The 25394-nt window shown below is 39.6% G+C and overlaps 1 protein-coding gene across 7 annotated transcripts in view; it reads right to left on the bottom strand.

The window, feature by feature from the left end:
• Positions 1 to 7733: 7733 nt before the first annotated feature.
• The window catches only part of FBXO43 (F-box protein 43), an 88329-nt gene continuing 70668 nt past the window's right edge, over positions 7734 to 25394 (bottom strand). For 4 of the 7 annotated variants that reach the window (XR_013528181.1, XM_035276621.3, XM_002759355.5 and 1 more), the window contains one exon: positions 24817 to 25306. Coding sequence is in view for 5 of the 7 variants with exons in the window: in XM_035276621.3 (XP_035132512.3) it covers positions 25058 to 25306 (249 nt within the window). In the remaining 2 variants the exon portion in view is untranslated. Of the gene's footprint in view, positions 18430 to 24105; positions 24214 to 24816; positions 25327 to 25394 lie in introns of those variants that run through there. The other 3 variants (XR_008477015.2, XM_054246374.2, XM_035276623.3) reach the window with 3 other exon arrangements.

Raw genomic sequence — 25394 nt, 5'->3', positions numbered from 1 at the left:
GGCTGCCGCGCATGCGCCCCGGAGCTGCGCCGACTGGCGGGGCCCTCGCCGCGCCCGGGTTGCTATGGAGCTTAGACGACGCGGCCGCCCCAGGAGGCCGAGGCCCGGCCGTCAGGCGCCTTTCGGGGTTCAGAGCCGCTGCTGGAACACCCCAGCGGCCCACTGCCCTCCTTTCCTCCTCCTCTTGGGCACGGGCTGGCGCTGCGAAGAGCTGGGAGCGGAAGCGCGTCCCGACCCCTGGGGCCGTCACCCGGGAGGGGCGCCCTGGAGACCCGCCTGGCCGCGAATTCGTTACTGTGGTGACCGTGGCTCAGGGCGTGGCACAGCCCACCCGCACCGGACGGGGAAACGCGGTGCTCCACAGGAGGGAGAGGCCGCGGGCACGCGGGGCCCGAGGCGGCCAGGGCGGCTGGTCCGGAGAAGCGGAGGAAGCAGGAAGAGTCGGGCCCTTCTTGGGTTTGCCTCATTCTTCAGGAGGCCTGCGACACACGGCTCTTGATCTCCATCACAGTTGTATGAAATGCTTGTGTAAAAAGTGAAAATATTCGCGGCCTACAGGAACCCTGAACTCCCCCGATGCACGTGTGTGCCGGTTGGTTAGGACTGCTGCATTTTCAAGATAGCGAGGCTTTAACATGACCTGAGGGGGCCTCACCTTCACCTAATGTGGTACCTGTCGGTTAAATTACTCAGGCCAGAAACCTGGGAGCTTTTCCCTAAAACTCACTGCCTGCCCGGCAGCTCTCTTATTCAGTTAGACACTGGGTCCTGCTAATTCTCCCTTAGTGTTTCTGAACTCTGGGGTCTCCTCTTCTTCTAGTAACAGCCTGAGTACAGGCTCCATCTGAACTGCCGTAAAAACTTCCTAACTGGTCTTTCAGTCTTTGTTTCCAGTGGAGTTCAGCTTAAGCCCGTTCTCCACCATGAATTCAAAATCATCCATCTGAATGTAAATCTGACCTGCTTAAAACCTTCGGTGGCTTCACATTTGCCTCTTACATTGTGGGAACTCTCCAAGGCCGGCAGGGGCCCCATAGGTATATGAATGCTTAAGAAAAGAAGGAATGAGACAATGGGTGCTTGTATTGTAAGGAACCATAACACCCATCTAGTTGTATTCACTGCCTTTTCCATATTACATAGGAAAAGACCAAAATGTACCACCATCTTGGCCAGACAAAATTAGAGGTCCAAAGGAAGTGTGACCGGATACTGACAGAAGACAATGGAGAGCTTGGGGAGGTGGGGGGGCTTTGTGAGCCCTTGGTAAGGACTCCAGCTTTCATTCTGAATGAAATGCAAACCATAGCAGAGTTTGAACAGACAAATTACATAACTTTACTTCTATTTGAAAGAATCACTCTGGGTGCTGTCTAGAGAATATGTTAATAATTTGCATGACTGGAAGTGTGCAAGAGCTAATGGTAGTTCAGACCAGGGTGGTTCAGACCAAGCGGTACAGGTTTGAGATAGACTCGGGTTCTGCTGACATTTTAACGGTAGAGCAAGAGGATTTCCTAACAAGCTGGACATGGGAATGAAACAAAGTAGTTGAGAATGACTTCAATTTTGGTTTGAACAGCCAGAAAAGTTTAGTTGCCATTAACAGAGCTGGGGAAAGCTGTGAGTGGACCACATTGAGAGGGAGAGTTTAAGAAGTCTATTAGCCAGTACCAAGTTGAAAAACATACTTCAGGATATCATCCAGGAGAACGTTTTCAATCTAGCAAGACAGGCCAACATGCAAATTAAGGAAATGCAGAGAACCCCAGGAAGATACTGCATAAGAAGATCAATCAATCCAAGACAGATAATCATTAGATTCTCCAAGGTCAAAATGGAAGAAAAATTGTTAAGGGCAGCCAGAGAGAAAGGCCTACAGAGGGAAGCTCATAAGACTATCAAGCGGCCTTCTCAGTAGAAACTTTACAATTCGGAAGAAATTGGGGGCCAATATTCAGCATTTTCAAAGAAAAGAATTTCCAACCCAGAATTTCATATCTAGCCAAAATAAGCTTCATAAGTGAGGGAGAAATAAGATCTTCTTCACACAAGCAAATGCTGAGGGAATTTGTCACCACCAAACCTGTCTCGCAAGAGCTCCTGAAGGAAGCACTAAATATGGAAAGGAAAAGCCATTACTAGCCAGCAAACAAACTAAAACCACTGAAATACCACAGACCAGTGACACTGTGAAGCAACCACATAAACAAGTCTGCAAAATAAGCAACTACTGTTATGAAAACAAGATCAAATCCACAATAACAATACTAACCTTAAATGTAAATGACTAAATGCCCCAATTAAAGAGACAGAATGGCAAGCTGGATAAAGAACCAAGACCCATTGGCATGATGTTTTCAAGAGACCCTTCTCACATGCAGAGACACTCATAGGCTCAAATAAAGGGATGCAGTAAAATTTACCAAGCAAATGGAAAACAGAAAAAAGCAGGGGTGCAATTCTAGCTTCTTACAATAAGGACTTTAAGCCAACAAAGATTAAAAAAGACTAAGAAGGGCTTTACATAATGGTAAAGGGTTCAATTAAACAAGAAGAGCTAACTATGTGTGATGGTTAATACTGAGTGCAACTTGATTGGATTGAAGGGTACAAAGTATTGATACTGGGTGTGTCTGTGAGGGTGCTGCCAGAAGAGATTAACATTTGAGTCAGTGGGTTGGGGAAGGCAGGTCCACCCTTAATCTGGTGGGCATATACTTATCAACTGCCAGCAAATATAAAGCAGACAGGAAAATGTGAAAAGGAATGACTGGTCTAGCCTCCCGGCCTATATCTTTCTCCCTTGCTGGATGGCTTCTACCCTTGAACATCAGACTCCAAGTTCTTCAGTTTTGGAACTCAGACTGGCTCTCCTTGCTCCTCAGCTTGCAGACAGCCTATTATGGGACTCGGTGATCATGTAAGTTAATACTTAATAAGTTCCCATATATATATATATCCTATTAATACTTAATAAAGTTAATACTTAAACTCCATATGTATATATATAATCTGTGTGTGTGTGTGTGTGTATATATATATATATATATATATATATATGTCCATCCTATTAGTTCTATCCCTCTAGAGAACCTAATACACTATCCTAAATATATATGCACCCAATACAGGAGCACCCAGATTCATAAAGCAAGTTCTTAGAGACCTCTGATGAAAAATTCCCATATAATAATAGTGGGAGACTTTAACACACCCTAATGACAATATTAGATCATTGAGATAGAAAATTAACCAGGACCTGAACTTAGCTCTGGTTCAAGTGGACCTGACAGCTGTCTACAGAACTCTTCACCCCAAAACAAATGAATATACATTCTTCCCACTGTCACACAGTACTTACTCTAAATTTGAGCACATAATCAGAAGTAAAATACTCCTCAGAAAATGCAAAATAACTGAAATCATAACAGTCTCTCAGACCACTGGGTAATCAAATTAGAGCTCAAGACATTTACCCAAAACCACACAACTACATGGGAATTGAACAGCCTGTTCCTAAATAACTCTTGAATAAATAACTAAATCAAGGCAGAAATCTAAAAGTTCTTTGAAACTAATCAGAACAAAGTTACAACATACCAAAATCTCTGGGACACAGCTAAAGCAGTGTTAAAAGGGAAATGTATAGCACTAAATGCCCACATCAAAAAGCTTGAAAGATCTCAAGTTAACAATCTAACATCACAACTAAAAGAACAAGAGAACCAAGAGCAAACAAACCCCAAAGCTAGCCGAAGACAAGAAATAACCAAGATCAGAGCTGAATTGAAGGAGACAGAGACATGAAAAACCCTTCAAAAAAATCACTGAACCCAGGAGCTGGGTTTTTTTTTTTTTTTTAAGTAATAGACCACTAGCTAGACTAATATAGAAGAAAAGAGAGAAGATTCAAATAAATACAATCAGAAATGTTAAGGGGGATATCACCACTGACTCCACAGAAATACAAACCACCATCAGAGAAGCCCATAAACACCTCTACATACATAAACTATTAAATTCAAAAGAAATGGATAACTTCCTAGACACATACATCCTCCCAAGACTGAACCAGGAATAAACTGAATTCGTGAATACACCAACAGTGAGTTCTGAAATTGAGGCATTAATAGCCTAAAAATAACAACAACAAAAATACCTAGGACCAAACAGATTCACAGCTGAATTCCACCCAGAGGTATAAAGAATAGCTGATACCATTTCTACTCATACTATTCCAAACAGTTGAAATGGAGGGACTCCTCCATAACTTGTTCTATGAGGCCAGGATCATCCTGAAACCAAAACCAGGCAGAGATACAACAAAAAAAAGGAAACTTCAGGCTAATATCCTTGTGAGCATCAATGCAAAAATTCTCAATAAAATACTGGCAAACCAAATCCAGCAGTATATCAAAAAGCTTATCCACCGTAATCAAGTAGGCTTCATCCCTGGGATGCAAGGTTGGTTCAACATACACAAATCAATATATGTGATTCATCAGATAAACAGAACTAAAAACAGAAACTACATAATTATCTCAATAGATGTGGAAAAGGCCTTCAATAAAATTCAACATCCCTTCATGTTAAAAGCTCTTAATAAACTAGGTATTGAATGAACATGCCTCAAAATAATAAGAGCCATATATGACAAACCCACAGCCAATATTATATTGAATGGGCAGAAGCTAGAAGCATCTTCCTTGAAAACCAGCACAAGGGTGCCCTCTCTTGCCACTCCTATTCAACACAGTATTGGAAGTTCTGGCCAGAGCAATCAGGAAAGAGACAGAAATAAAGAGTATTCAAAGAGGAAGAGAAGAAGTCAAGCTATCTTGTTTGGAGATGACATGATCCTATATCTAGAAAACCCCATTGTCTCACCCCAAAAGCTTCTTAAGCCAATAAGCAACTTCAGCAAAGTCTCTGGATACAAAATCAATGTGCAAAAATCACTAGCATTCTTATACACCACCACCAAGCAAGCAGAGAACCAAATCATAAATGAACTCCCATTCACAACGGCCACAAAAAGAATAAAATACCTAGGAATATAGCTAACAAGGGAAGTGAAGGACCTCTTCAAGGAAAACTACAAACCACTGCTCAAAGAAATCAGAGATGACCCAAACAAATGGAAAAACATTCCATGCTCATGGATAAGAAGACTCAATATCGTGAAAACTGCCATACTGCCAAAAGCAATTTACACATGCAGTGCTATTCACATTTAACTACAATTAACATTCTTCACAGAATTAGAAAAAAACTTTTAAAATTCTTATAAAACCAAAAAAGAGCCCAAATAGCCAAGACAATCCTAACCAAAAATAACAAAGCTAAAGGCATCACAATACCTGTCTTCAAACTATACTACAAGGCTACAGTAACCAAAAAAGCATGATACTGGTACAAGAACAAACACATAGACCAATGGAACAGAATAGGGGCCCAGAAATAAGACCAAACATCTAGAACCATTTGATCGTTGAAAACCTGACAAAAACAAGCAATGGGAAAAGGAGTCCATAATTAATAAATGGTGCTGGGACAACTGGCTAGTCATATGCAGAAAATTGTAACTGGACCCCTTCCTTCCACCACATACAAAAGCCAACTCAAGATGAATTAATGACTTAAATGTAAAATCCAAAACTTGGCCAGGTGTGGTGGCTCACGTCTGAGATCCCAGCACTTTGGGAGGCCAAGACAGGTGGATCACTTGAGGTCAGGAGTTTGAGACCAGCCTGGCCAACTGGTCAGGTGAAACCCTGTCTCTACTAAAACTACAAAAATTGGCCAGCCATGGTGGCGCATGCCTGCAACACCAGCTACTTGGGAAGCTGGGGCAGGAGAATCACTTGAACTCAGGAGGCAGAGGTTGCAGTGAGCCGAGATCACGCCACTGCACTCCAGCCTGGGCAACAGAGTGAGACTCTATCTCAAAAAACAAACAAAGAAAAAATAGCAGAACTATAAAAACCCTGGAAGACAACCGAGGCAATACTATTCAGGACATAGGCACGGGCAAAGATTTCATGACTAAAACACCAAAAGCAATTTCAACAAAAGCAAACATTTACAAATGGTATCTAAAGAGCTTCTGCATAGCAAAGGAAACTATCATCAGATTGAACAGACAACCTACAGAATCAGAGAAAGTTTCTGCAATCTGTCCATCTGACAAAGATCTAATATTCAGCATCTGCAAGGTACTTAAACAAATTTACAAAAAAAAAATCAACACCATTAAAAAGGGGGCAAAGGAAATGAACAAACACTTCTCAAAAGAAGACATACATGCAGTTAACAAACATGAAAAAAGCTCGATATCACTCATCATTAGAGAAATGCAAATCAAAACCACAATGAGATACCATCTCCCATCTCATACCAGTCAGAATGGCGATTATTAAAAAGAAGAAACATTCACAATTGAGACAAAGAGAATAAAATACCTAAGAATGCAACTAACAAAGGATGTAAAGGACCTCTTCAAGGAGAACTACAAACCACTGCTCAAGTAAATAAGAGAGGACACAAACAGATGGAAAAACATTCCATGCTCATGGTTAGGAAGCATCAATATCATGAAAATGGCCATACTGCCCAAAGTAATTTATAGATTCAATGCTATCCCCATCAAGCTAGCATTGAACTTCTTCACAGAACTGGAAAAAAAAAAAAAAAACACTTTAAACTTCATATGGAACCAAAAGAGAGCCCACATAGCCAAGACAATCCAAAGCCAAAAGAACAAAGCTGGAGCCGTCACGCTACCTGACTTCAAACTATACTACAAAGCTACAGTAATCAAAACAAGATGGTACTGGTACCAAAACAGAGTTATAGACCAATGGAACAGAACAGAGGCCTCAGAAGCAATGCCACACATCTACAACCATCTGATCTTTGACAAACCTGAAAAAAGCAAGCAATGGGGAAAGGATTCCCTGTTTAATAAATGATGTTGGGAAAACTGGTTAGCCATGTACAGAAAGCTGAAACTGGAGCCCTTCTTTATACCTTACACTAAAATTAACTCCAGAAGGATTAGAGATTTAAACATAAGACCTAACACCATAAAAACCCTAGAGGAAAACCTAGGCAGTATCATTCAGGACATAGGCATAGGCAAGGACTTCATGACTAAAACACCAAAAGCACTGGCAACAAAAGCCAAAAGAGACAAATGGGATCTAATTAAACTTAAGAGTTTCTGCACAGCAAAAGAAACAATCATTAGAGTGAACAAGCAACCAACAGAATGGGAAAAAATTTTGCAATCTACCCATCTGACAAAGAGCTAATATCCAGAATCTACAAAAAACTAAAGCAGATTTACAAGAAAAAAAAAAACAAACAAACCCATTCAAAAGTAGGTGAAGGATATGAACAGACACTTTTCAAAAGAAGACATTTGGCCGGGCGCGGTGGCTCAAGCCTGTAATCCCAGCACTTTGGGAGGCCGAGGCGGGTGGATCATGAGGTCAAGAGATCGAGACCATCCTGGTCAACATGGTGAAACCCCGTCTCTACTAAGGATACAAAAAATTAGCTGGGCATGGTGGCGCGTGCCTGTAATCCCAGCTACTCAGGAGGCTGAGGCAGGAGAATTGCCTGAACCCAGGAGGCAGAGGTTGTGGTGAGCAGAGATCGCGCCATTGCACTCCAGCCTGGGTAAAAAGAGTGAAACTCTGTCTCAAAAAAAAAAAAAAAAAAAAAAAAAAAGACATTTATGAGGCCAACAAATATATGAAAAATGCTCATCATCAGCGGTCATTAGGGAAATGCAAATCAAAACCACATTGAGATACCATCACATGCCAGTTAGAATGGTGATTATTAAAAAATCTGGAGGCAACAGATTCTGGAGAGGATGTGGAGAAATAGGAACACTTTTACACTGTTGGGAGTGTAAATTAGTTCATCCATTGTGGAAGACAGTGTGGTGATTCGTTAAAGATATAGAAATAGAAATTCCATTTGCCCCAGCAATCCCATTACTGAGTATATACCCAAAGGATTATAAATCATTCTATTATAAAAACACATGCACACATATGTTCACTGTGGCACTGTTTACAACAGCAAAGACCTGGAACCAACCCAAATGCCCATCAATGATAGACTAGACAAAGAAAATGTGGCACATATACACTATGGAATACTATAAAAAAAACAATGAGTTCGTGTCCTTTGTAGGGACATGGATGCATCTGGAAACCATCATTCTCAGCAACCTGACACAAGAACAGAAAACCAAACACTGCAAGTTCTCACTCATAGGTGGGTATTGAACAATGAGAACACATAGGCACAGGGAGGGGAACATCACACACTGGGTATGTTGGGATAACACTGGGAGAAATGCCCGATGTAGGTGATGGGGGGATGGAGACAGCAAACCGCCATGGCATGTGTGTACCTATGCAACAATCCTGTAAGATCTGCACATGTACCTCAGAACTTAAAGTACAGGAAGGAGGAGGACGAGGAGGAGAAAAAAACAACAACAGATGTTGACTAGATTACGAACTAAAAGGAACACTTTTTACATTGTTGGTAGGAGTATAAATTAGCTCAACCATTGTTGAAGACAGTGTGGCAATTCCTCAAAGACCTAGATGCAGAAATACAATTTGACCCAGCAATCCCATTGCTGGGTATAAACCCAAAGGAATAGAAATCATTTATTATAAAGACGCATGCATGCATATGTTCACTGTGACACTCTTCACAATAGCAAAGAGAGAACCAACCTAAATCCCCATCAGTGATAGACTGGCTAAAGAAAATATGGCACACGTATACCATGAAATACTATGCAGCTATAAGAAGGAATAATATCATGTCCTTTGTAGGGATATAGATGGAGCTGGAAGCCATTATCCTCAGCAAACGAACACAGGAACAGAAATACTGCATGTCCTCTTTTATAAGTGGGAGCTGATTGATAACACATGGACACATGGGGGGAAACAACATACACTGGGGCTTGTCAGAGGGTAGAAAGTGGGAGGAGAGAGAGCATCAGGAAAAACAGCTAATGGATGCTGGGCTTAACACCTAGATGATGGGATGATCTGTACAGCAAACCGTCATGGCACACATTTATCTATGTAACAAACCTGCACATCCTGCACATGTACCCCTGAACTTAAAAGCTTGGGGAAAAAAAGTATTAGTCATCCAATGGAAGATTTTCACTTACATTTGACATAGGAACCCAGAATTTAGGAGACAGCAATTTGAGAGTCAGCATATAAATGGGCTTTTCAGGCATTTGCTTGTGCTGTTTACACCACCAGAAAAACTCTCCCAGCCTTTATCAGGCTAAATTTTCTCATTCAAGACGCAGCTCGGGTCTCATCTCCTGCAGTATACCTTCCCATGAATTCCTTTCATTGGTCTCTCCTCTTGCTCTTGAATACCTGATGCAAACCCATATCTCAAAAATATATTAAAATCAATGGTACAAAGAGGTACACCCTCTTCCCCTAGTGCCACCCACCAGACAGTACATTTCTAGGGGTTGAGGGAGCTACACTTTATTTTAACCTCCTCCCAGCCCCGCCACACCCACTGCAGAGTGCCTACCATTCACTAGATCTTTGTTGAAACAAACTTCTGGAGTTATTCTCCATTGTGATCATTCTGCATGGTGCTTTACTCACAGGCAGGATTTGTTCATCTCTGTTTTAGATAGCCCATGCTGATGGGAAGTCCATTTGTTTTAACATTAATAGTAGCTAACACTTACTACATATTTGCTATGGGCTCCTAACAATAGCCCAAAGAGATAGATATTAGTCTCAATTTACAGTTTAGGAAACTTAGAAAGGTGAGATAATTTGCTCAAAGGTACATAGCTTGAAAGTGCTAAAGCCACAGGTCTGATTCTAAAGCCCTTGCTCTTTGACCACTATGTGATGTGGCCTTTCTCTTTAAAAGCAATCTCACAAAATTAAAGAATGGCATGAGAACCACAAAGACAGTAATTTGAACCCAAATGCCTAGGTTATAAACTATTCTAGTATTTTGGTAATTTATTTGGTAACAACTTCATTGAGATACAATTGACATATCTCGGATCACCCATTTAAGTTACACAACTCAGCTAGGCACAGTGCCCACGCCTGTAATCCCAACACTTTGGGAGGCCAAGGCAGGCAGATCGCCTGAGGTCAGAAGTTCAAGACCAGCCTGGGCAACATGGTGAAACCCCATCTCTACTAATGCTACAAAAATTAGCCGGGTATGGTGGCACATGCCTGTAATCCCAGCTACTCGGGAGGCACAATAAGTACTTGAACTATTTACTTATACCACATTATATTCTGTCTTTGCTCCCCAAATGATAAACCCTAGCCAGTTTTTTTCTTTTCTTTTTTTTTTTTCCATGAGATGGAGTCTTGCTCTGTCACCCAGGCTGAAATGCAGTAGTGCAATCTCCGTTCACTACAACCTTCGCCTTTAAAGTTCAAGCAATTCTCCTGCCTCAGCCTCCTAAGTACCTGGGACTACAGGCATGTACCACCATGCCCAGCTATTTTTTTTTCTAGTAAAGACAGGATTTCACCATGTTGACCAGGCCAGTCTTTAACTCCTGACCTCAAGTAATCCACCTGCCTCAGCCTCCCAAAGTGGTGGGATTACTGGCATGAACCACTGCACCCAGCCCCTAGCCAGTTTTTCCAAAACTGTAGAAAAGCCTTTTTTTTTTTCCATGTCATTGTTGAAACCAAGATAGTTTAAAATCAAAGTCTTTAATGGGAAATGAAAATATAAACATAAATGAAATTAAGTTTCTGTTTATTCTAAATCTGGACATATAATCAGCAAATTTGAAGGGTTTGTTTGAGATGGTATTACATAGAGATTTTTTGTACACCCGAAATTCAGCTTGGGGAATCCTGGAGAACATCTCAGACAGTCACCCTGCAAAACAGCTAAAACTATGATATGAGAAACCAATATAGCTGTGGGACAAAAGTGATACCATATTAAGCTGCTATCAACAGAGAAAAAGATTATAGAGTTTCAAATATGAGCCTCAAACCAAAAACCACGAAGGCTGACTTCTGAAGTACAAGGATTAATTTGGTTTGGGGAATTTTATGTAGCTTGTTTAGGGTGAAAAACTGCAGGAATTTATGTAATGATTCTCCCAAGTACTGTTTAAGAGGCTGGCTAGTGTAAGCATCTGTTAATATCTCCTTGACAATCAGGAGCATATTTTCAGGCATTCTACCTGTTGTTTAATGATTTTAAGGTATCAATCCTTCTTTAAATTTGGTGTGGTAGGGTCCAACTTAAGCCTTGTTCTAAACTTTTCTGAGTGTGAACAGAAATAGCACCAAGAGATAAAATTCATATGATCATTGTGATTTTAATTTTTGATAGAAGTGGGATATCTATATGGCTGAGAATCTGAATATGCAAACGGACAGTGGCCACACCATGTCTAACAAAACTCTGGCAGCAGTCAGCCTTGGAAGCCAAACCACAACTTTTGCAACAATAGGCTCAGAATGGCATGGACTTGGTTGGTAACTGCCAGCTTCCCTAATTTTGCCCTCTCTTCCCACTCAAGACCAACAAAAAAAGCCAAGCATGTTCCCTAGATCAATCACATAGGATGCCCACTAGATTCTCATTTTTATCTTCCAATGTTAACAGCCTCCAATGGGAGCATGCCTGAAATCATCTCTTTTTTTTTCACTATAAAGATTTCCTAATTCTTTGCCTATATTTGAGTCTCTGCAAAATACAAGTGATGGAGGCTGACTCCCTGGCTATATATAGCAAGCTCTGAATGAATAGCCTCTGTTCTCACTGGGGCTGTCTTCATATATTTCTATATAACTAAACTATACTTAAATGTTGTATACACAAATGACTCAGAATGACAGGACAGTGCATTAGAGTGTTTTTCCTAGAAGCTGGATGGCAACTCCACCTGGAATGATGTGGTACCAGCCCCACATTCCAATCTCTAAAGTAACTGCATGTGGTAAAAAGATTTAGAAATGTGGGTTATAAATTTTATATATTGCTTATTTCCATTTTTAAAATAATCATTGGTTATTTTTACTTTTGTCAAATTATCTATCTTATCTATACTGGATAACAACTACCCACGTCCTTATGACATTTAACTGGACAACAACTTTTTTCTCCTTATTTCCTAACTTAACAGTTCATAAATTTTTTTTTGAAAAAGGAACATAATTAGTTTAATATATTCATTAGGCAACTTCCTAACTTACCCAAGATAATTACCATCTGGACCTGCTGGTTTAGATTTATTCTAATTGTCAATATATTCCATTACATTACTTTGTTTCTTGCACAGACTGATGAGATAATTCAATTTTTAACCCTTCCCTCATCAAAGTTTGAAAACTCTTAATATTGCTTTAGGATGTTGTAATTTTCACTAGTAGAGAATACTTTCTTTTTCTCTTATCCTCCTTTTCCTTTGTTTCTTCTTCTCTTTTTTTAAAATGGATTTTAGCTCTAAGGGATTTTTTTGGCCTGTGTTGGTCTCTCCTGTAGCCCCAGCACCTAGAACAAAGGCTGACACAATACAGTAAATGCTCAATAAATATTTGTCAAATGAATGGACCACACTTAATAAAGTAATAAAGATTATGTTATTAAAACATAAGAATATTAGATTGGTCAAAATAAATGATCTCAACTTTTAATCCCTGAATCAGATATCAGTGGTCAGAAAAAAAGAACTCCAATAACTTGAATTTTCAATCTCCTTACCCAAGGCCAAATCAACAGCAAGTGACCCCTAATGAATCAGGGGTTAGCAGCACCAAAGTCTGGCTGATGCAGGAGAGGGGTGCTATGAGGGCAGTATGAGCAGGTAGAAAGCCAAGATGAAATATCTGGAATCAAACAACTCCCATTTTTTTCACTCCAGCTCTAAATTTACTAAAGTGAAATGAACATATTTTTAAGCTCCTCTAAGCCTTGGTTTCCTTCTCTGGAAGAGAAATTGTAGATAATAATGGTACCACCCTCACATGTTTGCTCTTAACATAATGAGATAATATCTGTAAGACATATAGTTTCCTGCCTGGCCAAACTGAAAATTTGCCACCAATGGTAAAGATATATAAAAAAAATGTATGCATACTGACAGCAAGGGGAAAGAAGAGAAAAAACATAAATATTTTAATTGGTGTCACTGTTTCAGGATTATACAGCTGTTTTAGTCAACATTTCCTGTGTCTCTATCTGATTATAGTACCTGTAGCAGAAACTAGAGCACTAGAGGGAGGCAAGAACAGCCCTTGCCCTTGGGACATTTACACACCTATAAAACAATTCAAGAGTACTTACAAATTAACTGGAAAATGAGTGCAAATACTACTCTGTATCAGTACACAAGGAGGGAGGTAGCAGTTTATATATCCCTCACAGCAAAGAAGAAAAAAATGACATCTTTTATATCAGCAGCCTTGACACCTCCTCATTTTTTTTTTTTTTTTTTTTTTTAAGGGACAGAGTCTCATTCTGTTGCCCAGGCTGGAGTACAGTGACATGAACTTGGCTCACTCCAACTTCCGCCTCCCAAGTTCAATCAATTCTGCTGCCTCAGCCTCCTGAGTAACTGGGATTACAGGCATGCGCCACCATGCCCAGCTAATTTTTGTATTTTTAGTAGAGACAGGGTTTTACCATGTTGGTCAGGCTGGTCTCGAACTCCTGAGCTCAGGTAATCCACCCACCTTGGCCTCCCAAAGTGCTGGGATTACAGTCATGAGCCACCACGTCTGGCCTACATTTCCTCATTTTTAACAATAGGGAAGAACTGTTTGACTTAGTTGCTCCCTCTTTGCCCTATAGCACTGTGTGTATACCTAAGTTAGACTGGGCACAGAAGAGGTGGCAGGGAAGGCTTTTGCTAAATTGAACATCTGTTCAGTGCTGAGACACTAAACGAAGTAAGTGTTGGGGACGCAGAACAGGTCAAAGGAAATCACTGTCTAATGCGGAAAACATAAAAGTTCTGATAAATGCTGTGATAACACAGCATAAAGGGCCCCAGCCGTGCTGAGGAAAAAGATACAACCAGCCTGGGCATGGCAGGGAGGTGATAAGTTGAATGACTCCTGAGTAGCCTTCAAAGGCCAGTTGGAGTAAGACACATCGGGCAGGGAGAGAACAACAATCCAAGAGGGAAAACAGCATTGGCAAAGGCAAGGAGGAATAGAAAAATAGAATGCTGTCCAAACTCCAAGTAGTTGGAGGGTGAGAGCAAAGGGAGTATGAAGAGGGTGGTGTCTCTATTTTAGCTCTCTCAAAAACAACTATATTTCAAGTTCCCCATGATACCAGTTGAAAAAGTAAAGAAAATTGAGATTTGGATGAAATTTGTCATATTACATGACACCAGTCATCATTACTTCAACAATTCAATTAATACTTGCTGCACATTTTGTCATGCATGAGAAACCATGCTAAAGAAAGGAGAAAGAGAAAATAGTCCTTAAGGAACTTGCTAATAGTAGAAGACAAGTAAAGAATTTAGCATAAATACAACATGCCAGAAATACCATGAGGAAAGTATAAATAAACACCACATTCAATGAAGGTAAAAAAAAATCTCATCTTGTTGGAGAGATCAGAAAATGATTCATGGAAAGAAACTAAGGATTCACAGGATTTTTTTGTGATTTAATACGGAAAGAAGGAAGTAAGTACAGAAATCACATGAGAAGTTTAGAAAACAAGGAATCTAGTTTGGCTAGAACAAAGTGTATAGAGTAGAATGATGGGAAAGATTGCTAGAAAGTTAGGACCATTAGGAGATTCTAAATTCTGCTACATTTTTAGTAGGAAGCAGCATGATTGGGGCCACATTTTGGTACAAATAACCAAGCAGTGGACCTTTAGGAGAGAGTCAGATAGGGAGAATATGAATCTCACCAAATTCAGATTCTTATGTTTGAAACATGAGAAGAAAGAAACATGTTAGGAGGCATTTATAGTAATCTAGGCAGGATGAGATTAGGACCTGAACCGAACACTACCTTTCTGCAGGAATGAGAATACCAGAGGGAAATCACTGGTAGCACACCACCACCATTCATAACAGCACTCACCTGCCAGGTTTCCACAGCTCCTTCTACTCCTCTGGCTCCACAGTCCACGGTGAGGGAGCCAGCAGTGCAGAGCTGTTGGGCAAGTAAACACAGACGGCCAAAGCACAAACTGGGGCCCACCAACAGGTGTTCTGGGGAAACCAATAAGGTGTTCCAGGAAAATAGCACACTCTCGCAAGACTTTTTAATTACCAACTCTAAGTAATAACTATTACCCACATTTATTCTGTAAACACTTTAAAAATTAACCCGAGGAACATTTCCCCTATCTGGCAATGTCGCAGCACATCAACATCAAATATATAAAAACTACAATAGTTTTTTGGAAAAAAAAAAAAAAAAAAAAAAAAAGCCAAAATCATCATAAATAAGTCTTTGGTGCCCCCTAGAGGAATGTTCCGTGCAATCCTTAAAATAATTACCCTCTCTATATAGAAATAATGGGTATTTCAATTCTTAAAAACACTTAGAGCATTTTCTATATGGTACACTATTTTTAACTGAAATAATTGAAAATGAAGCCATAATAACGTAGTGCAAACCAGGAACATAACAGACACCATTTTTAAAAGGTTCAGTAAATTTTTGTGTCATACATTTATGATAATTTTGCTTTGTGTCATAAACTAAGAAAAGGTAATGGAAAAACTTAGCTTTACACAGTGCTAAGTATCAAAATATTTTCTCAAGAGCAATTCAATCCTTAATTTATTTCCAGGAAATCCATAATAAGACTTAAGTCTTTCAATAGCTAGGATAAATATAAATCCATACTTGTACCCATAGAAATGCTAGTATAAAATTATCAGATAGCTCTTAAAGTGTTGTTTCTATTTATATTATTTGCCACAAGTTTCTGGCCATTTTTCCCTAAACTATGGAGTTAGAAACAGAAAATACCTGTCTTTCCTGAAACGAAGTAGAAGTCAAATAGGAAGAATAATCTTACCCATCAGTTAGCAAGACTGTCAAAGCAACAGACCGTAGGGAGAAAAGATTTAATGGTTATTATCCCAAATCAACAGAAGGTAAAACATTAATTGGCTTTCCTCTTAATTAATACTATTCTTTTCTTATATCCCTGTTAAGAAGTGAAACAAAATGCAAAAATAAAGTGCTAAATTTAATCATTCCTCTTGCTTTGGAACCTCCTTGGGAGCCCACAGTATATCCATCAATAAATGTTTGGTGAATTTTTCTCATTGCTTTCCTCACATATTAATATAAAACTGATAAGAATGTAGCATTAACTGGAATGTAGTAACCCTTACTCTTGTTTTCGTGCCCTGTGTCTTTAGATTATAAAGACTTTGGAACCGGAACAGTTCTCTTTCTTTTGAGCTGAGGTCTTGGATAATAGCATATTCATTTAACTCATTTAGATTTTCAAATAACACAGTTGTTGAAGCTACTCAGGAGTTAAGGAACTACTTTATTCAAGCAAAATTATCATCAGTTAGAATTCTTTCCCCCCAGGTAGACCAACTTATTTTCTAAAATAGGAAAGCAATTTTCCATCTATGACATTGTAATTACATGTGTACTGAGTTTACCAATAGCTCTACAAAGAGTTTTGTTATGTACTAATGGTAGACTGCCTGTTAGAATACTGGCCCCTACTTTCTGTGATTTTTTTTTTTTTTAATCACTCCTAGGCTGGAGTGCAATGCTGTGATCATGGCTCACTTCAACCTTGGCTTTCTGGGCTCAAGTGATCCTCCAACCTCAGCCTCCTGAGTAGCTGGGACTAGCATATACCACCATGTCCAGCTAGGTTTTAAAGTTTTTGTAGAGACAGGGTCTCACTATGCTGCCCAGGCTGGTCTCACACTCTTGGGCTCAAGCGATCCTTCTGTCTCAGCCTCCCAAAGTGCTGAGATTATAGGTGTGAGCCACCATGCCCAGCCTAAGCCACACACTTTTTTGGCAAGCTGGTTAGAAGTTGATTTTATAGTTTCATTCAGTATGATGATAATATTATCAAGGTTTTATGTTTGATCCCCACAAATGCTATTTCACTTGATTCTATTTACGTGCAGCCAAATGTGTAGTAATGCAAATTGGTGTAAGAGTTTCAAGAGTGGGTTCACAATACATCATGCCTTTTAACTTTCTTTTCCCTAACTTTTATTTATAGATAAAGGATATAGGCTCAGAAACAATAGTAACTTGCATAAGGGAATAACTAGTAAGTAGTTTAGGAGACCAATCTAAGCTTTTTTCCTTCTAGCCTAAGGATCCTTCCATTACACCCTAACTGGTTCTAAGAAAGATCAGCTAAAAGAATGATTAGACCAAATATATTCATGACTATATATTTACATATAATTTAAGAAATCATTTAGATCCCACTTTTTGTGTATTAAAGCATTAATCACTGAAAATTCAATATTAAGAAATTAATAAATTATTAGGATAAAATTGGTTACTATTTTATAATGGTTTACTTGGATGAAAGTACCAATAGCACCAAAAATAGCAACAGTTCAATAACTATTTACCAAGCACCTTTTACTTTCCTGGCACTATGCTAGATGCTAGGGATGCAATGGTATTTAAATCAAACATGATAGTCCAGAACTTCACAGAGCTTCCAGGGAAAGAAAGTTAACAACTGATTTTAATAAAGTGAACTAAGTGCCATGACAGAGGATGTACAAGCTGCTACAGAAGTACACAGCTGGGATAACTGGTCCAGTCAGTTATGAAAATACACAATAACAATAGTGTTACTTTTTTCTGGGTAGCTGGATCCTCTGTTCGACAAAGCTGTACACAAATACTGTATGATTTTCTTCTAGTTAACCTATGTATCTCTTGACCCATCACAAATACAAAACCCACCAAAAAGAAATGCCTTTTGAAGTTCTACTCTGATCTTTATTCTTCAGAAGGTTTCATTAAAAAATCATTAAAATATGGGCATTCAGTCTTTATACTATTTCATTCGTATCTACTTCATTGTAATATTTAAATCCCAAATAAAACCAGACATATAAAAAACATCAAATTCCATTGTTTCACAGTAACTGTAGTAAAGAGAACCACTTATTTATTGTTGATTTCTAAAATTAAATGTGATAAAATCTTTTTTACCACCAAAGTGAAATAAAAGATTACACTCTAATGGGCTGGTGTATTAGTCCATTTTCACACTACTGACAAAGACATAGCTGAGACTGGGAAGGAAAAGAGATTTAATTGGACTTATAGTTCCATGTGGCTGGCGAGGCCTCAGAATCATGGCAGGAGGCAAAAGGCACTTCTTACATAGCAGTGGCAAGAGAAAATGAACCTGTAAAAGCAGAAACGCCTGATAAAACTGTCAGGTCTCATGAGACTTACTCACTATCACGAGAATAGCATGGGAAAGACCTGTCCCCGTGATTCAATTACCTACTCATGGGTCATTCCCACAACACGTGGGAATTCAAGGTAAGATCTGGGTGGGGACACCACCAAACCATATCATTACACCCCTGGCCCCTCCGAATCTCATGTCCTCACATTTCAAAACCAGTTATGCCTTCCCAACAGTGCCCCAAAGTCTTGACTCATTTCAGCATTAACTGAAAAGTCCATAGTCGAAGGTCTCATCGGAGACAAGGCAAGTCCCTTCTGCCTATGAGCCTGTAAAATCAAAAGCAAGCTAGTCACTTCCTAGATAATAGACACAATGGGAGTACAGGTATTGGGTAAATACAACTGTTCCAAATGGGAGAAATTGGCCAAAATAAAGAGGTTACTGGGCCCATGCAAGTCTGAAAACCAGCAGGAGAGCCAAATTTTAAAGCTCCAAAATGATCTCTTCTGATACCAAGTCTCACATCCAGGTCATGCTGATGCAAAAGGTAGGTTCCCATGGTCTTAAGCAGCTCTGCCCCTGTGGCTTTGCAGAGTACATCCTCCCTCCTGGCTGCTTTCATGGGCTGGCATTGAATGTCTACATCTTTTCCAGGCACATGGTGCAAGCTGTTGGTGGATCTACCATACTGGGGTCTGGGGGATGGTGGCCCTTTTTTCACAGCTCCACTAGGCAGTGTCCCAATAAGGACTCTGCGTGGGGGCTCAGATGCCACATTTCCCTTCTGCACTGCCCTATCAGCGGTTCTCCATGAGGGCCCTGCCTCTGCAGCAAACTTCTGCCTGGGCATGTAGGCATTTTCATACATCTTCTGAAATCTAGGCGGAGGTTCCCAAACTCAATTCTTGACTTCTGTGCACCCGCAGGCTCAACACCACATGGAAGCTGCCAAGGCTTGGGGCTTCCATCCCCTGAAGCCACAGCCCAAACTGTACATTAGCCCCCTTCAGCCACAGCTGGCATGGCTGGGACACAGGGAACCGACTCTCTAGGCTGCACACAGCATGGGGACCCTGGGCCAGGCCCACAAAATCACTTTTTCCTCATGGACCTCCAGGCCTGTGATGGGAGCGGCTGCTTAAAAGGTCTCTGACGTGGCCTAAAAACATTTTTCCCATGGTCTTAGGGATTAACATTAGGCTCCTTGCTAATTATGCAAATTTCTGCAGCCAGCTTGAATTTCTCCCCAGAAAATGGGTTTTTCTTTTCTATTGCATAGTCAGGCTGCAAATTTTCCAAACTTTTATGCTCCATTTCCTTTATAAAACTGGATGCCTTTAACAGAACCCAAGTCATATCTTGAATGCTTTGCTGCTTAGGAATTTCTTCTGCCAGATACCCTAAATCATGTTTCTTAAGTTTAAAGTTCCATGAATCTCTAGGGCAGGGGCAAAAGGCCACCAGTCTCTTTGCTAAAACATAGTAAGAGTCACCTTTACTCATGTTCTCAATAAGTTCCTCATCTCCATCTGAGACCACCTCAGCCTCGACTTTATTGTCCATACTGCTGTAAGCATTTGGGCAAAGCCATTCAACAACTCTCTAAGAAGCTCCAAAATTTCCCACATTTTTCTCTCTTCTTCTGAGCCCTCCAAACTGTCCCAACCTCTGCCTGTTACCCAGTTCCAAAGCCGCTTCCACATTTTTAAGTATCTTTTCAGCAATGTCCCACTCTACCAGTAGCGATTTACTATATTAGTCCATTTTCACGCTGCTGATAAAGACATATCTGAGACTGGGGAGAAAAAGAGGTTTAATTGGACTTAAAGTTCCACATGGCTGGGAGGTCTCAGAATCATGGCGGGAAGCAAAAGGCACTTCTTACATGGTAGTGGAAGAGAAAATGAGGAATGAAGAAGCAAAAGTGGAAACCCCTGTTAAACCCATCAGATCTCCTGAGACTTATTCACCATCCCGAGAATAACACAAGAAAGACTCACCCCCATGATTCAACTACCTCCTCCTGGGTCCCTCCCACAACATGTGGGAATTCTGGGAGATACAATTTGAGATTTGGAGAAGAGGACACTCCAAATATCAAACCATATCAGCTGGGTAGCCACAAAATGACAAAAGTGATAATAACACCAAGAGATCAGTATGACTGCAATATATACAAGACAATAAGAAAGTGCCTCATGATGGAGTAGAAACAGGATCCCAGATTCCTTTACTCCAGATTCCTTCATTGTACTACTGACATTTTTCACATGTAAAGTGGTAAAAGAAGTGGTTCTATTTCCTTTTGTATTATTCTGTAATAAAATAAAAATTCATAAGATATTGGGAAATGTGAGTATTTAAAATGACACATTAAATTGAATAGAAAACATTGCATTTCATTTTTTAAAAATATATCAAGGAACTGGATCTGTGATTTTTAAGATCTAGAAAGTCACTGCAGGAATGCCATTTAGGCCAGGCAGAAATCAACAGTATAAAATAGCAATACTGTTCATACGACAGATGAAGATACGCTTTGATCTGAGCCACAGAAAGAGAGGGTTTAGGCCAGGCACAGTGGCTCATATCTGTAATTCCAGCACTTTGGGAGGCCAAGGTGGGCAGATCACATGAGTCAAGAGTTCATGACCAGACTGGCCAACATGATCAAACTGCATCTCCACTAAAAAATACAAAAATTAGCTGGGCACAGTGGCAGGCTCCTGTAACCCCAGCTACTCAGGAGGCTGAGGCAGGAGAATCGCTTGAACCCAGGAGGCAGAGGCTGCAGCGAGCTGCGATTGCGCCACTGCCCTCCGGCCTGGGTGACAGAGCAAGGCTCTGTCTCAAAAAGAATAAATAAATAAAGAGAGGGTTTACATTAAGTTAACCAAATAATCAAATTTATAAATTAAGAGAATCAAAACTGAAATAAATTTCCTAAAAACAAACTTCTCTTATAGAGAAAAGTTAAGCCTAAGTGAAGAACGTTAACTAGTAAATTGATCCTGATGTGAAAGATGTCTCAGGAAATTTATGAGTAAATATAATTTAGCCTCCTTTTAGAAATGATATAGATGAAAATTTAATATTTAGCAGCTAATCAAAATTTTATAGCAAGGTAAGCAACAAGTTAAAATTTCAGACAGATTTCCCTCACATATGTCTATATCTAACTCATATTTTAAACGACTTTGTTAAAACAGCAAATAAGGGCTACATTTAAATCTATGCACAGGAGAACGATCCAAGATGGCCGATCGCTAACATCCCGGGATTGCAGCTCTCAGGGAAGGCGCGGAGAACTAGAGGACGCCACACTTTCAAAGTCTGGTCGCTCATGGAGCAGAAGATCCCCCAGTGGTGGAAACACAGGAGTCGCCAGCGCGACTCTCGTGGTCGGCACAGCGGTTCCGCCGGCACCTCGACGCGGCAGCGCTCGGCGCAGAGTAAACAGGACCGGTTCCCCTTCTGACCGAGGTTTGGAGCCCCGGGAAGGCAGAGTCACCTACTACGGACACAAGAAGGAAGCCAGACAGGAGAATCCTGGGCAGAAAAGCACCATCAGTTTTAACGCTGCTGCTCTGGCCCTGGGAACTAACAACCTGGACGTCCACTCAAGAGACCTAATCTGAAAGTTGGTAATTTCAAAGAGACAGGAGGATAAATTTACAATGATGGGAAGAAACCAGCGTAAAAAAGCTGAGAATACTCAAAGTTAGAACGCCTCTCCCTCTAAAGATGATCACAGTTTCACGTCAACAATGGAACAAGGCTTGATGGAGAACGAGCGCATCCCAATAACAGAATCACGCTTCAGGGAATGGATAAGAAACTTCTGTGAGTTAAAAGAACATGTTGTAGCCCAACGTAAAGAAACTAGGAACTTTGAAAAAAGGTTTGATGAAATCCTATTGAGAATAGACAACTTAGAGAGGAGTATGAGTGAATTAATAGAACTGAAGAATACAATACAGGAACTCCAAGAAGTATGCACAGGTTTAAACACTCGAATTGTTCAAGCAGAAGAAGGGATATCAGAGGTCAAAGTCCAACTTAATGAAATAAAATGTGAAGAAAAGATTAGAGAAAAAAGGATAAAAAGGAATGAGCAGGGTCTCCGGGAAATGTGGGACTATGTGAAAAGACCAAATTTACGTTTGATAGGTGTACCTGAATGCGACGGAGGGAATGAATCCAAGCTGGAAAATACCCTTCAGGATATTATTCAGGAAAATTTTCCTAAACTAGCAAAGCAGGTCAACATTCAACCCCAGGTAATACAGAGAACGCCACAAAGATATTCCTCAAGAAGAGCAACCCCAAGGCACATAATCGTTAGATTCACCAGGGTTGAAACGAAGGAGAGGATACTAAGGGCAGCCAGAGAGAAAGGTCAGGTTACCCACAAAGGCAAGCCTATCAGACTTACAGCAGATCTCCCGGCAGAAACTCTACAGGCTGGAAGAGAGTGGGGGCCAATATTCAACATCCTCAAAGAACAGAACCTTCAGCCCAGAATTTCATATCCAGCCAAACTAAGCTTCACAACTGAAGGAAAAATAAAATCTTTTATGAACAAGCAAGAACTCAGAGATTTTATTACCACCAGGCCTGCTTTACAGGAGCTTCTGAAAGAAGCATTACACACAGAAAGAAACAACCAGTATTAGCCTTTCTAAAAATACACCAAAAAGTAAAGAGCACCAACATAAAGAAGAATTTACACCAACACATGGATAAAACAGCCAGTCAACATCAAATGGCAGTAACCCTAAATTTAAATTGACTGAATTCCCAATCAAAAGACACAGCCAAAACCCAATGGCATGTTACATCCAGACCTGTTTCACATGCAGGGATACACAAGGACTCAAAACAGAGGGATGGAGAAGGATTTACCAACCAAATGGAGAGCAAAAATAAATAATAAATAAATAAAAAGCAGGAGTTACAATTCTTGTATCGGATAAAATAGATTTTAAAGCAACAAAGATATAGTGGTAAAAGGATCAATGCAACAACAAGAGCTAACGATCCTAATACCCAGATACGAGACTTAGATTCAATGAGACAGAAAATTAATAAGGATATCAAGGACTCGAACTCAGATCCAGAACAAGTAAACTTAATAAATATTTATAGAGCTCTCCACTTTAAATACACAAAATATACATTCTTGTCAATACCACATCACACCTACCCATTAGTTTAAATGAAACATTGATTGGCCATTATTAATACCCAATTTTTTTCAAAATAAAGCAATATTTCCATTTACTCTCCCTCTTTCTCTTCCTCTTTCTTCCTCTCCTTTACTTATTTTTTTTCTTTCCTTCTCTCAAAAAAAAAAAAATCTATGCACAGATTGTGAACACAGATATGTATACACATCAGTTACCCATACACAAACAAAAAAATTATGAAACTATCTTCAAATTTTGCCCTGGTATTAGTAATTTGTTCAACAGTAGAACTCATCTCTTTCTTAGCCCGGCGCAGTGGCTCACGCCTGTAATCCCAGCATTTTGGGAGGCTGAGGCAAGTGGATAATTTGTGGTCAGGAGTTCGAGACCAGCCTGGTCAACATGGTTAAATCCTGTCTCTACTAAAAAACACACACACACACACACACAAAAATTAGATGGGTATGGTGGTGCGCACCTGTAATCCCAGCTATTCTGGAGGCTAAGGCAGGAGAACTGATTGAACCTGGGAGGTAGAGTTTGCAGTGAGCCAAGATCCTGTGAGATCATGCGACTGCACTCCAGCCTGAGGAGACAGAGACCATGCTTCAAAACAAACAAACAAACGTATCTCTTTTTTGCTGCTGTTCTATAAATGTAACATGCAAACTCAAATCATTTTTGGAAAAAGGTACTTTATAAATAACTTAGTAAATCTTCACACTTAAATCTGTCTTTTCCAACCAGACCAAATTTGTCAGAATATTAATATCCAGATTAGATTAAATAAATGAAATCTGTGCCTATAGTTCTAGAATTTTTTAAAAGCACTTATTTAAAATGTGTTACTTATAAGCATATATTAACTAAGAGTCCCATTATGAATAACCACATACTTCCAATAATTTCTTCTTTATATCTTCCTAGTTATTAACATTCAGTAAATTTTACTTAACCAGAGATTGAAATTACAGAATAAATTTAATGGAACTTCTGAAAATATTTTATTTATATTCCATTTCCACCAATTACTCATTTTCCAAATCTACAAGGCCATCTGTTTCAAGTTCAAAATCTTTAAAATTATTTGAAAAACTATTTTTTTAAAAAATGATTGAAAAGCATTTCAACAGAGTAATGAAATGCACAAATTTAAAATGTTACATACAACAATAAAATACATATAACAACAATGAAAAATCTTTATTTAAAACACCAAGTTATTAAAATGGGTAAAATGACATAGTAAAATAAAATTTTTTCAAAACTCACTTTAAAGAAAACATACAATTACATGGATTATAATATATACAAAATAGGAAATAAATCATCACCTATCATTAATGGGAAGATCTGCATGTATTCAAAATATTCATAATTTTAAGTCAGATACATAGAACACTGTGTTAGTGCTTCTACATTTAGTCTCTTTAGAGGCGTTTTAAATTCCGCTTACTCTGGGCACTTCCTGGGACAGCATCTTTTCTATTTCTTGGCTTTGCTGCTCCTCTACTACATTCTTCAGACCCATGATAAGCACACAAACATAACACACAAAAGTCAAAACCACAGGCTGTGCGGCTACACAGTCCCCTTTTCTTATATGGCTGGTACTTAGCAGGGGATTGGCACCTTGGGCAAGGTTTTATTGCTTCATCAATAAAAAGTGTTTTGGCAACCTGCAGTGAAAGCACACACACTAAATCTTCTGGTGTCACATAGAGGAGCACTTTATTTCAAACTATGTAAATATTTATTTCTAATAAC

The sequence above is a fragment of the Callithrix jacchus genome, chromosome 16 (assembly GCF_049354715.1).
Source record: "Callithrix jacchus isolate 240 chromosome 16, calJac240_pri, whole genome shotgun sequence".
NCBI classification, from domain to species: Eukaryota; Metazoa; Chordata; class Mammalia; order Primates; family Cebidae; genus Callithrix; species Callithrix jacchus.
This window is presented reverse-complemented; position numbering and strand designations above follow the sequence as displayed.